The following is a 13,258-nucleotide window of genomic DNA, read 5'->3' as shown; positions in this document are numbered from 1 at the left end:
ATATTGTAATTTATACAAACATAAACAGTAGTACAAAAGTACTATTACAAACTATTCTAAATCTTTCAATAGTATGTGAACATACTAGTTACTTATCACCTGCAATTGTTAAACATTGATAGGGTAAGTGGTGACGCTCAGTGAGTTCAATAATAGATACAATATAACGTTATGTCATATATATATATATATATATATATATATATATATATATATATATATATATATATATATATATATATACTTCAATGTGGCAAAGGCAAATAAGAGTAACAAGACATATGTGAGATCATGTGACAAGCGTTCATATCAATCAAAGACTTTATTCAAAGACATACTTTTCAATTCTTGATATACATCAATAAAGCTTTGGCCCAAATGGCATAGAAGACATGCAATTTTTGATTAACATCTTGTTAGATTTCAGGCTTATAGTCCTGTCTAACCATTTGCCAATGCCATAGAATAGAAGTCATTCTCTTACGGAGACATGCTCTACATGGCCAGAGGCTACGTACCAGTACCAATGTGAATCTAAGTCCTTTCACTGATCACATGGTCAAAGGTATTACAATTGCTATAAACATAGCGAATAAAATCACACGGAAAAATAACTCAGAATAATAACACTGGAAAGCACATAGCACATATAACACATAACATACAATTTTTCCTATATATTGAACTCACCTTAAGTTATCCGGGGGTTAAAATAGTAATTTGGACAGCACTTCGGCTTCAAATATGACTTTCTATGTTGAAAACCGGGAGCTTAATTGAAAACCGGGCTCTGCGAAGGTAGGGCTTCAAAACCGAAAAGATAAAATTCCCGGGCTTCTCGGGGGTCTTGGGACGTGTTTCGAGTGCTAAAATTAATATCGGGGCTTCGGGGAAAGTCAAAATGAAGAAAATATGGAAAAAGGGGTGAAAAGTGGCAAAATTCCAATTTTAGCTGGGAGGGTTCGCACCCTCCTATTTATAGGGGCGAGGGTTCGGAATTTGTGGCTGGGAGGTGTCCACGTCGTGCTTGCGAGGCTCGGTCCGGAGGAGGGTGACGAAGCTGCTCGGTGGCATCAGCAGCGAAGGGCAAGTGGCGCAAGAAGCGAAGGCCACGAGGCCTACTGCGAGGCTCGGACGTGGAGGCGATGCGAAGGGCGCGTCAGGGGTTCGTGGCTGCTTCGGATTGGGGAAAGCGTCGCTTCTCAGGCTGGGCCACGTCTCCGGTGACGCACCTGCTTCGTGCGCGGTGACGTGGCCGATACTATTCATGCGAGATTTCTCGATTTTCGGGCCCCGAACTTCTAAAATCCATAACTTTCGCATACGAGCTCCATTTTCGACGTTCTTTATATGCACGTGTAGCTAAAATTATGCTCTACAACTTTCGTTTAAACTTCGTCGGCTAATTTTGAATTTATTTTTAATATTATTATTTTTAATAGACCGGGACAGGAAAATCCGTTAAAAATTCATAACTTCTTCATCCGACATCCGTTTTCATCAGACTTTTTACCATTTTACTACAAATGACGAGACCTTCGATTATCGTTTAGGATGTATCGGTTAAATATCGCTCGATCTAAAATTCGAGTTTTTATGTCATTCGGCGTCGTGCCGGTTTTATCGCGGATCTTCGGTTAGTCATAACTTCTTCGTTATAACTCGGATTTTGACGAGGTTTTCGCCTACAAGTTTCTAACGAGATTCTCTACAACATCAAATAATAAAATTTTACTTATTTAAAATTTTATATTTTTGCTAAATTTCACTATTTTGTTTTTAATTTGAATCTCATAAGACTTCCAATATTTTCTGAGTGATTCTAAACATAGTTTTACTTCATTTCTGATAAAAACCATCTGTTAGAACTCAACCCTCAATTTCACATAGTATTTCATAATTTTATTCATTACAAAACATGATTTCAAAACGTGTATGTTACACATGGATTCCATAAGATAATCAATCCTAACCTCTTCCAATATACTCCTTAAACTAACCTATGGAACTATGATTGAGGGTCCGTTTGAGGTCGTAGACTATCCATGATTCTTGGCTAGGATTCACCTTCTCGTGGTCTTCTATTCTTCTAGCTTATTTGTCTCTGCATTGGCTCATCATTCACCAACCTTGAAAGCATTAATTGTTCACAACTCTTTATTTTGAATTTAATGCAAATTAAAGAATATTGTATTAAAGGTGATGTATATAATATAGACCCATATCTCCATTATCTTTTATAAAATTGAAAGGACTTTGCTTTGAAATTCTATCGCTACAATGTGAATCTAAATTTGACTGAACCTGAATTGAGGTAAACACAATACCAACCAAATCAATGCCAACTGTAGGCGGATTGATGAAAGATGCAATTCAAACATGCTAGTTGAATTCCCAGCAAAGAAGATAATGATTATATGGGACCAACTCACCTAATTATTTGATTCCAAGTACGTCTCAATCTTTGTCCTTATTAAAAAATGTTTGAAAACCATGTCTTTTTTTAGAAAGCTTTATTAAACAAGGTTAGTGATACTTTAATAATTAATAGTTAACATCAGTCAGATTAGTTATAATTTAACCTCAAGTATAACTTACTTTCAGAGTTGCTCCACTTTAACTTTCATTTAAAAAAAAAAAAAACTAATGTCATAAAAACCCTTAAGTTTTCAGGGTTTTGTCGGTTTTACCAAAAGTTGAACTTTATGTTCGTTTTTATCCTAACATTTTCCAAAAAATGTTCGGTTTTACCCTTTTACCGGTGATAACAGGTTACCATTATATTAACTACGCAAAAAAAACCCTTAAGTTTACAATTTTTTTTACAGTTTTACCCTTAAGTTTATAATTTTTTACCAATTTTATCCTATGTATTTTTTTTTCATATTATACGTATTTAAGAAGAAAAATCATATTTATAAACGAAAAAAATTAAATTAAATATTGTATTTACATTTTTTAATGTTAATTATATATATATATATATATATATATATATATATATATATATATATATATATATATATATATGTGTGTGTGTGTGTGGGGGGGGGGGGGGGGGGGGGGGGGGGTTCTTGGATAAACCATTTAATATGTAAAAAAAATAAATTAATATGTTTTTAGAACTACAAATACATATTTTTATGTATTTAAAAATATACATATCAATAAAAAAAAAACTTGTTCATTCATAAACATGTTTATATACGTATATACATATATTTTTAGAAGTGAAAATATGTATTTTGATATATGTTTTTTGTTTTTAAAGTATAAATATATTTTTAGAAGTATAGATACATATTATTATATAAAAATGTAAAAACATGTATTTATACTTCTAAAAACTATATCCATAAAACACATATTCATAATTCTAAAAATATTATTTATATTTAAATTTTTAAATGGTATAACAATGCAAAAACACAAACACACACAAACAAACTAATATATATATATATATATATATATATATATATATATATATATATATATATATATATATATATATATATATATATATATATAACATTAAAAAAATAAAAATACAATATTTAATTAAATATTTTTTTCGTATATAAATATGATTTTTCTGCATGAATATGTATGTTATGAAAAAAATATATTTAGGGTAAAAGTGTAAAAAAATTATAAACTTAAGGGTAAAAACGCAAAAAAAAATGATAAACTTAAAGGTTTTTTTGCGAATTTAATATAATGGTAGCCTGGAAACCTGTTATAAAATTTTTTTTAACCGCACCATTTAAAAATTAAAAAAAAAAACAGTTAGGTTAAACCGAACCACCGGTTATAAATATATTATTATAGAATATTGAAACCGGTTTTTTCAAAAAAAAAAAAAAAAAAAAAACCTAACTTTTTTTATAACTGAAAAAAGACGATCTTTTAACTTAATTTCACTTCTGAAAATAAACAATGTGATTATAACTAAAAGTGGATTAAAGCCGGTATTTGTGCACCTCTACCTCATTCCAATTCCAAGCCCTTTCCCATTCATTCAGAATGGAATGCTCTAGCCCTCCACTGATATTTACACATACTTAATCGGGATAAAATGACTTAATTAGTTAAGCCAAAAAGTGAGTTTAATATATTAAGACACTTTGTTGCATTCATTTTAAAAACAATGTTATGTGTATTTGTATCTCATCTTTGTTAAAATCTCAATCTTGATTTTAAGATCTTATGATTTTAAAATCCTATAAGTGACAAACAATCCCGATCACACTACAATCACAATATCACCTTTTTAGTGTTAAATATAACTGATTCTCAAAAATTTGTTTATTTAACTTGAAATCGAGCATTGCAAGTTGCAAGAAATCTTGTAGAGCATCATCATTTCATCAATTTTATCTCAAATTAAGCAGGACATACTCATAATATTACAATTGATTCCACTATCAATGTTTTAATCAACATCAAGTTATAATGTATATGCTTTACACCAAATATCTTACGAGAAAATTCTAATATGAATTAATTTTTATAGGATCTTTGGATTCTGATCCGATCTTATGATCACTCATCCTTGTAAAACGTAAAACGACATTGATTAAGATCTCAATTTTGACAATATTGTTATAACTACATATTCAAATATTTAAATATTTTATATCTAAAAAACTTAAAAAATCAAACAAACAAAGTGTTTCTCTTGTATGCTAGCCCAACAAAAAATTACCTAAGATGGGATGGATCTTTCTTTACAAATTGGATTTTCCTATAAAATTCATATATATGGCCTTGAAGCTTGAAAGTGTTTTTATATAAATAAAGAAAAATCCTTCTAAAATTTTTTCTTATCATTCTCCTATCCATGTCAAAAGATTACATGTGTCACACTTAATTATTTTTATCTCCTATCCATGTCAAAAGATTACATGTGTCATACTTAATTATTTTTAATAATGTTTTAATCTGTTTATCATTATATTATAGTATAGGTAGGTAGAAGATAAATAGAAAAGAAATTGTAAGTGGATCATAAATCAATTGTTTGATATTGGTGATTGGTTTTATATAATGTTAGGATTAACCATAACTAGTGTCACTTATTTGATTATTTAGATAGATAACTATTAGCTTTCACATTAAATCAGCCCTCCTTTCATCCAAACACACACAAAAGTTTCACAAAATTCACAAAAGCTACAATATAAAATAATAAAACTATAATGAAAGAGGAAATATTGGATAAATAAATCACCTTGAATAAATAAATCACTTTGAATAATAATCAATAAACAAAAAAAAAGAAAATGACTCCAAGAACTACCCTTAAAAAAATTACTCTACCCTCAAATGTCTATATAAAAAAATTAACTCTTTCTTTAAACAAATATGAAATTTCTATCTGCAACAAATGAATGAAAGAATGATCTAAATGACATTTTTACCCCTACAAAGAATTGTTAACTTTATACCCAACAATCTGACCTCCTAACTGTTCTTCTTCAACATCACGCTGCTGCTTGCTGATACGCCGACGAACTTCCGGCGACATCCGACGGGACCCACGCCGACACGGTGTAAAGAGGCTGATCAGACCAGCTCAGAGTAACACCGGCGGCGGCACCGCCATCAGACACCCGCCTCTGCTGCTGCTTCTCCACTTTGAAGGAATTCGGACCAAATGGATGATCATACATTTTCAGTATCATTTGGCTCTGTAGAAACTCCCTCTCGCTGATCTCCACGCTTCTGAATCCGCCGAGCTCCGCCATCGACCGCCACCACTGATCAAACCCAACGTGCCTCTCGAATCTCTCAAGCCCTTCGCACGCGATTATGTTTCTGATTTCACGTCCGAAGGATTCTTCGATTTTGATCCGAGAATGACTTTGTAATGGAAACACAGAATCGATACAGTCAAAGATAGCAGAATAATACATCAATGAATTCGATACTCTCTTTTCCAAAACAGCGTCGTTATGCTCGGATTCTTGCTCCGCCATCACCACAACGCTAGGGTTTGTGCTTCGAATTAGCCGGAAAAAGTCTCTAAGAGCGCCGCCGGTGGCGTCGTACAGCATTTTGTGAAGCTGTAAGACGCAATTTACAGCTACAGTTTCGCCTTCTTTAACATGAAGCATCCACAGTCTCACATCTTCTAATCTATCAACAACCGGATGGAATTCAAATTCTAGGTTTAAGGCCTCGGCGAATCCGGAAAGCCGAGCTCCCGTCTCGATGAGATCCTGTTTGGATTCTCCGACGCCGGTGATTCTGACGTGGCTCGGAGGGTTGTTCATGGAAGCTAAACTCTGAAAAAAGCTCGGCCATTGAAGACCTTGCTTTACGTCAAAATCTATAACATGAACTTTGTCTTTCCCTTGAAACGATCTTAGCAGAATCTCGTTTGACGTGAAATGGATGAATTTAGGGATTGGGGTTGCTTGATTCAAGAGACGTAAAGCTGTCCCATTCTCTTCTTCGACCTGATTAATCTCTCTAGGAATAGAAATCTGGAAAATATTGGGCCAAATTCTCGAAACCCTTAAAGCTAAAGCTTCTGTGTAATAAGCAGCAAGTCTGGAGATTGAAGAATCGCCTCTCGGAGACGCTAATTCGCCTAATTTTGAAATGAAATGGTTAATTGCAGCTATGTTCTTAACGCCGATTGCTTCCAAACAAGCTAAAAGCAAACTTATAAGCTCAAATCCAACTTCTTCATCATGGTTCGTGTTCCCAATCGCTAATAAATCCAAACTTTGATTAGGGTTTGGTGCACCTACGCCGTTCGTACCTCCTACATCCAAACTCCGATGACTTTCCGGCGAACTGCTCCTCGATCCCGACCCCGACCCCGATGACGTTTCATTCACAACCCTCTGTCTATGGCTTCCTGACGAAACTCCCCTTTCACCTAAATCCGCTAATTCATTCACAAAACTCCATGGACTGGTTCTTAACTGAGGCGAAAACGGAAGTGAAGTAGCAGAATGATCAAGAACGAACCCCTGTTTGCTGAACCAAAAATTATCTTCATTTTCACCAAATTCTTCGACTTTACTGCAACCCCTTTTCCTCTTAGCTCGAAAAGATTCATCTTGTTCATCTTGGTAAAGTCTTTTTAACCCTTTGTTTCTGTTATCCCAGATATCGTTCTTTTTTTCTACCACAGTGTGCTTAAGTGAACAGTTTGTTGTTCTTGCTTCTATTGTGTTGTTGTTGTTGTCGAGTGATATAGGGCCCACAGGTCTAATAACTGGCTGCGATCTTGTTGATTCTTTACGAGGGAAGTTAGTATTGCATGGCAAATCCAATCTTTGTGTGCTCATTGAAGGGAAGTTACTAAATGTAGAAGAAGAACACCCAGCCAACATTCTTTACTAACTTCCAAAGTTCTTCACTTTCGCTCTCGTGTATATAAATGTATATATATAGATATGTATAAATCAAATTCAGTCAAATTATAAATGTTTGTGAAAAGAAATCAAGAAAATGAGAGAGTGTGTGTAGTTAAAAGAAACAAACAAAAAAAAAGGGGGGTTTTAAAAATGGAATCCAATGAATTGAATAAAAACGTATGAATGTATGTGCAATAAAGAATAATATGAATGTGAAATGTGTATGAGCAATTGAAAAGAATCAAAGAATTTGATGTAAGAAAATTTAAAAAGTTTACCTCAAAATGATCATCGGATTCCGAAAAACACACACTCTGGGGAGATGATGATGGTTGAAGAAATCTTTACCATGAATGCAATTCAACCGCCGCCATAACTTGTTCAAACCCAAAGCTCAAGAAAGATCCAGATTTTGAACAACACATTCCAGCCATTGGCAGTTTGAAGAACTCCATAGTGATCTTTATCAAAAACCCAGATTTTTTTTTTTTTTTTAACAAATTTAAACCCTAATGAAAAAGAATTGAATCATTCCTAACGATTTCAAAGACCCTAATGTAAAAATCAAGAAGTTTATGAAAACCCCATCATTTGAATCGTGAAAAAATCAAGATTTGTGGATTAAAAGACGAAAAGATTGTGTTTTTTTTCTCTCCTCTCCTCTCCTCTCCTCTCCTCTCTCACTCACTCTCTCTCAACTACGCAACAGTAACACTACCCAAAAAAATCATGCACACATATAAGATTTTTCTTATATAAATCAGAAAACCAGGGTGTTGTTTTTCCTTTGTTTTTGGCAGAGGGATGCGGTGGTTTTGGACCCTAGGATGGAGATCTGACGGTGGAGAATGGTGGTGAGAGTGAATATGACCGTTGTGGTGGGGTTAATATGACCGTTGAGGGGTTAAACATATTTTTTCTTTGGGTGCTCCTATACGCAAGAAGAAGGATTCGTATATAAAGGTCAAATATGACATTGACATTTGACAAGATCCCTCAACTTGCAAGATTTTTCAAAATACACCCTTAATGTTTATAATATTTACTTTAAACTTTATTAATTTTTGTTATATGGTTAAATTAGTTTTATTTTATTTTATAATTCTTTCCTACTTGTTTTCTATCAATCATCCGCCCTATAAATATGTCATATTAGAAAACTTTTTTTTTTTTTTGTTTTTCTAAACCATTTAATATATATTAGTCAATAATTTTTTTTTATGTTTTATAACTCTTAACTTTTTTCCCAATTAATTATATTATATTTTATTATATTATTAATTTTAATTTTGAATATATTATTTTAAACTATTGGTTATATCTATTAAATATTTAATGACATTTTATTTAAGAAATATAAATTTTAACAACAAAGTCGCGAGTTTCGCATAACAGGTAGATGTGATACCGTCGACATATTGATTCAATGAAACAGGTATCTTAACGTTTTATTACTAAATATTAATTAAATATTACAATTTAAAAATTAAAATTTACAAATTTATTTATCAGTAACGTTTTATTAATATGTAATTCCACTATGTTGTATTATAATAAATAATATGTTATCTTTTTAAAATATTTTTAAGATTTATATATATTTTAATTGTTTAGAATAAAAAAATTAAGTAACTTAATAAATTAAATTATTGACTATAAAATAAAATAATGTATAAATAAAAATAATAATATATAATTTGTTTGTTGATAAAAATGTTATTTTTAATATAAATTGTTATATTAACTTGAGAAAGAAAATTAAAAAAGAAAAAAGAAAAAAAAAAAAAAAAAAAAAAAAAAAAGACATATGGTATTACATGGTTTAATGGGGATTGAACTTCTCATTCATTTCATTCTAACTACAATACATTTTTGTTTCATTCAATGTTATAGTACCACTTTTTAACCTATTAAACTCTTCATAAAACCCTCGAGATGATCATACTTTATTATCATTTTTTAGCAAGGAAGTTACTAAACTTAATCACACCGTCAACAACTTCAGTTTCTGAACCTGCTACTCACAAAAATACTCGTGGGCACCCCTCCTTAAAGAAGAAACTTTTCAAGAAAACCCATATCGATTTAAACCACGACCCACCAACTCAACATCCACCACCTCAAGATCAACCGACTCAAGCGCCACCAACTCAATATCCGTCTCGACGTAGCATTTCTACTTATACGCCTGATTATATGCGGTCTAATTTGCACTAACGCATTCCCATCAAATTCTATATTTTACATTTTTTACAATTAATATCTTCAAATGGTCAAATTTAGTAACGGACATATATCAGTCAATCAATCATTTGTGTATTTGGAAATTGATTCGTGTATTTAGAAATACCCTATTTTTATTCAACACCCCACAAGTTATAATAATAATCTATATTAAACCTTCAACTTTTTAATTCTTTTACTTTCAAACCTTTATTGCTAAAATTATTTATATATAATAATATATTAAAAATATATATATTTTAACAACATTTTATAAATAATATTTTTAAAGTAAAAAAATTCCCGTAACTATGTCCAAAATAATAGACACTATGAAAGAGAAAATTTGAATTCGTGTTCATATCATGACATTATAAATATAAAAAAAATATAAAAATTAAGCGAAAACAAAGGAGAATGTTTCAATCGTTATCTTTTAAAAATTATCTCTACCTATTTTCTCATATGGCCATAGGATGTTCCAGAAAAAACTTATGTAATTTTACTGAATTACCATCTACCCACTGTTTAATTAAATAAAAATGATCTGGTTTATAAGAAATACCAAAATTACCTTTCTTAATCATAGCATGGGGTGGTAGTGGTGGCGACGGTTGTGGTGGTAGCGGTGGTGGACAAGGTGACGGATGTAGTGGCGGTGGTAGTGACAACGATAATGAAGGTGGTGGCAAGGATAGTCGTGGCACTGGTGGTAGCAGGGATAGTTGAGGTTAGAGCAGCAGATGTGAAATACATAGTTGAGTTTGAATCTCAAGATCTCTATTTTATTGTCAATGTATTAGTTCTCCATTTTAAATTTTTTAGATCCTCCTCATTATTGTGATGTTATTTGTTAATGTATTTATTCTCTATTATAAAGTTTAAGTTTTATATTAATGTTTGCATTAATTCACAAATAAAAAATGTCTAATATATATTAAAAATTAATTTTACATATTTATTTGAATCAACGATTATAATTTCGCATAACTAAAAAACTATCTCTTAAATTTATAATTTATTTAAAATAACGGATTAATAATTTTAAAATTTTACTATAAAATTTAATTAAGTTTATAACCGTGGTTCCCACGAGTTATAAACTAGTGTGTGTGTGTGTGTGTGTGTATATATATATATATATATATATATATATATATATATATATATATATATATATATATATATATATATATATATATATATATGGTTTCAAAGCATTCCATGGATGATGGCAATGGGCCCCTTTGATGAATTCTAGGTTAAAAGCCCAAGACTTGTCTTTTCCCTATAAATAGTCATGTATTATTCATTATTAGGGTTAAGAGTGAGGCAAAATGTAGCCGCCACGTTGTGAGGTTTCTTGTAGAGTTAGATTCTTATTTCTTAAGTGTAATTTATTCCTCACAATTCAATAAATTGAGTGATCATTCGACATAATCTTCATATTTGTGTTTGTTCTTATTTTCCGCATCTTGTTCATCAAATCTCAATTAGGGTTTCATCCCAACAAGTGGTATCAGAGCGGGTCTTTGAAGATCTATTGATTTTTTAAGTATCGGTTCTTGGTTTGATGATTTTCTGCACAAGTTATTGAAGATTTTGGTGTTTTGGCGGTATGGAATCAAGATTTTTGTTCAAGTTACTTTTCATGGAGATTTATGATTTTCTTCTTCAGTTCATCTGGTATTTTATTTAATCTGGTTCGTTTTTCTGTTCATATTGAATCAGATCATTTGCTTAATCCCAAATCAATTGATTTTATCTCTTTGTTTTAAGCCAATTGGATCCGTTTGAATCTTCTTTCGATCTGGCCCAATTATTTAGTTTGTCACTGTTCATGATGCGTTTATTTTGATGATCCAGTTTTTCTTTTAGCCCTAATATTATATTCGAGTTCCTGTGTGCATCTTTTGCTTTGCATATCGATTACTTAGTTCATCCGATTGCTCGTTCTCTCAAAGCCTATCAAGATTCGGAATCGCTGCTTATATCACTATCGGCTATGGATATTGATATGTATTCATCAATCTTGATGAATCGATTTGAGTTTTTTTTAATCCAAGATCATACTTCTCATCAATTTTCTCTTTCTTATTCATAAAGTCGATTTGAATGATTCGTATTGAACTTGAAATTTCGATGAAATTGTTGCGATCGATTTTTGGAAGTAGCGATTGTATGTTTGTTGAACGCAAATATTTGATGTCATTTGATGAACTGTTAACGAACGGATGAACATTGGTCAAACTGGAAAGTCAAAATTGGAATTTTAGGGTGATGCTCTCATCTATGAATGTAATCGAAAAGCTATCAGATTTGTTCAATTAAACAACGATCGAAGTTGAGGCTTAAATTGGCCTCTCGGAGTTTCAATTGAATAGTCTCATTATTTGGTGCTTCACATACTCTTGGTTCGCTGTATAATGGCTTAGAACAAACAGAATAAGTTGGGTTCACAATCAGAATATATGTTTGAGGATTCGTATTGTAATGACTGGTACTCGAAATTGAAACTCAGGTCTCGCAGTCAACTTGCATTGTTTTGTATAGTCAAACTATAAAAGTCAAAATTTGAGATACTTCGAACATCTCACCTGTGAATGATTGGATCTTGTTTGTCTGTGCTTGCATTCCTTTTCACGAACACTCGGAGCCAATTGATTCGGAGTTTGGAATGTTTGGGTTCATTTGTTAGCTTTGGAAAGAAAGAGGGGAAAGCAAATCTGTGAATTCGGTTGGCTAATGTTTTGCTCTTTGTTCGCATGGTCATGCTTGATTTCGCTTTTGTATCAATGGATTTGGAATGTACCTGGAACAAAATTGAGTTCGGTTTGGTAGCTCTTGGAACGAAAGCGCTTGGAACAAAAGTAATGGAACGAAAGGGGGATGAACCGAAAGCGAACCTGTGCTCGGACCGAACATGGTTTCGGTTCAATGAACGTGGAACGAACCTCGGTTTGGTTGCTTGTGCTGGAAACGAAAGTGACTCAGATTCACGTCTTTATGATTGGAAACGATGGAATTGATTGGAATCGGTACTTTGGTTTTCATCTACGATTGGATTCGTTCCGGTTCTTCTTTTAATCACAGATAGAGTGGGGAAGAAAGCTTATGTTTCACTTCTGGTCCCCTAAACTTCAAAGATTTGACCGTTCTGATCCCTGAATTTTTCGTGACTTGGCTGTAATGTTCCATTTCCAGATTATGTTTCTAATTAAGGGGTATATTGATGTTGAATTACCATTCCAGCCCCTATCTTTCAGCAAGTGATGGTTTCTGCCCTATATTTAGAAATGTTTGCAAATTTAAGGGCTGGTGAACAGTTTTAGATTTTTTAAAGCACATATTTTTTCGTGAACAATTTTTTTTTTGGATTTCATCAAGTCTTGGCGGTTCGGAAAGTCGTTTTTTGTGATAATGTCAAATTTTCACGACTTTTTCGGATTTTCTACTTCATCGTTTATATCATTTTGTCGCGGGGGAGCACATTAATTTTTTATCCATTCAAGATCATTCTCATGACCATTTGAAGGCTTTATAATCACGTTTTTGATTATAAACCGGGGGAGAATTTGGTATGGCCATTCGAAATTGGATTTGTGACTTTTCAAAGTTGATGATTTTTTATAAAGCTTGTGGTAGAATTATGAAGGTAG

At 32.2% G+C, this 13,258-nt stretch overlaps 1 protein-coding gene across 1 annotated transcript; it reads right to left on the bottom strand.

The window, feature by feature from the left end:
• Positions 1 to 5,216: 5,216 nt before the first annotated feature.
• On the bottom strand, positions 5,217 to 8,290 carry LOC145000127 (scarecrow-like protein 28). Its single transcript, XM_078959285.1, has one exon. It carries the CDS (start codon positions 7,350 to 7,352, stop codon positions 5,487 to 5,489), a length of 1,866 nt encoding a protein of 621 aa, XP_078815411.1. The 5' UTR covers positions 7,353 to 8,290; the 3' UTR covers positions 5,217 to 5,486.
• Between the last annotated feature and the right edge of the window lie 4,968 nt (positions 8,291 to 13,258).

This window comes from Lactuca saligna, chromosome 6, assembly GCF_052625555.1.
Source record: "Lactuca saligna cultivar CGN05327 chromosome 6, ASM5262555v1, whole genome shotgun sequence".
In the NCBI taxonomy this organism is placed as follows: Eukaryota; Viridiplantae; Streptophyta; class Magnoliopsida; order Asterales; family Asteraceae; genus Lactuca; species Lactuca saligna.
The sequence above is the reverse complement of the archived record's forward strand: the minus strand, read 5'-3'. Positions and strand labels throughout refer to the sequence as shown.

Excerpts from the sequence above, each read along its gene's own strand:
- LOC145000127 (XM_078959285.1), bottom strand. The coding sequence starts at position 7,352 with ATGTTGGCTGGGTGTTCTTCTTCTACATTTAGTAACTTCCCTTCAATG.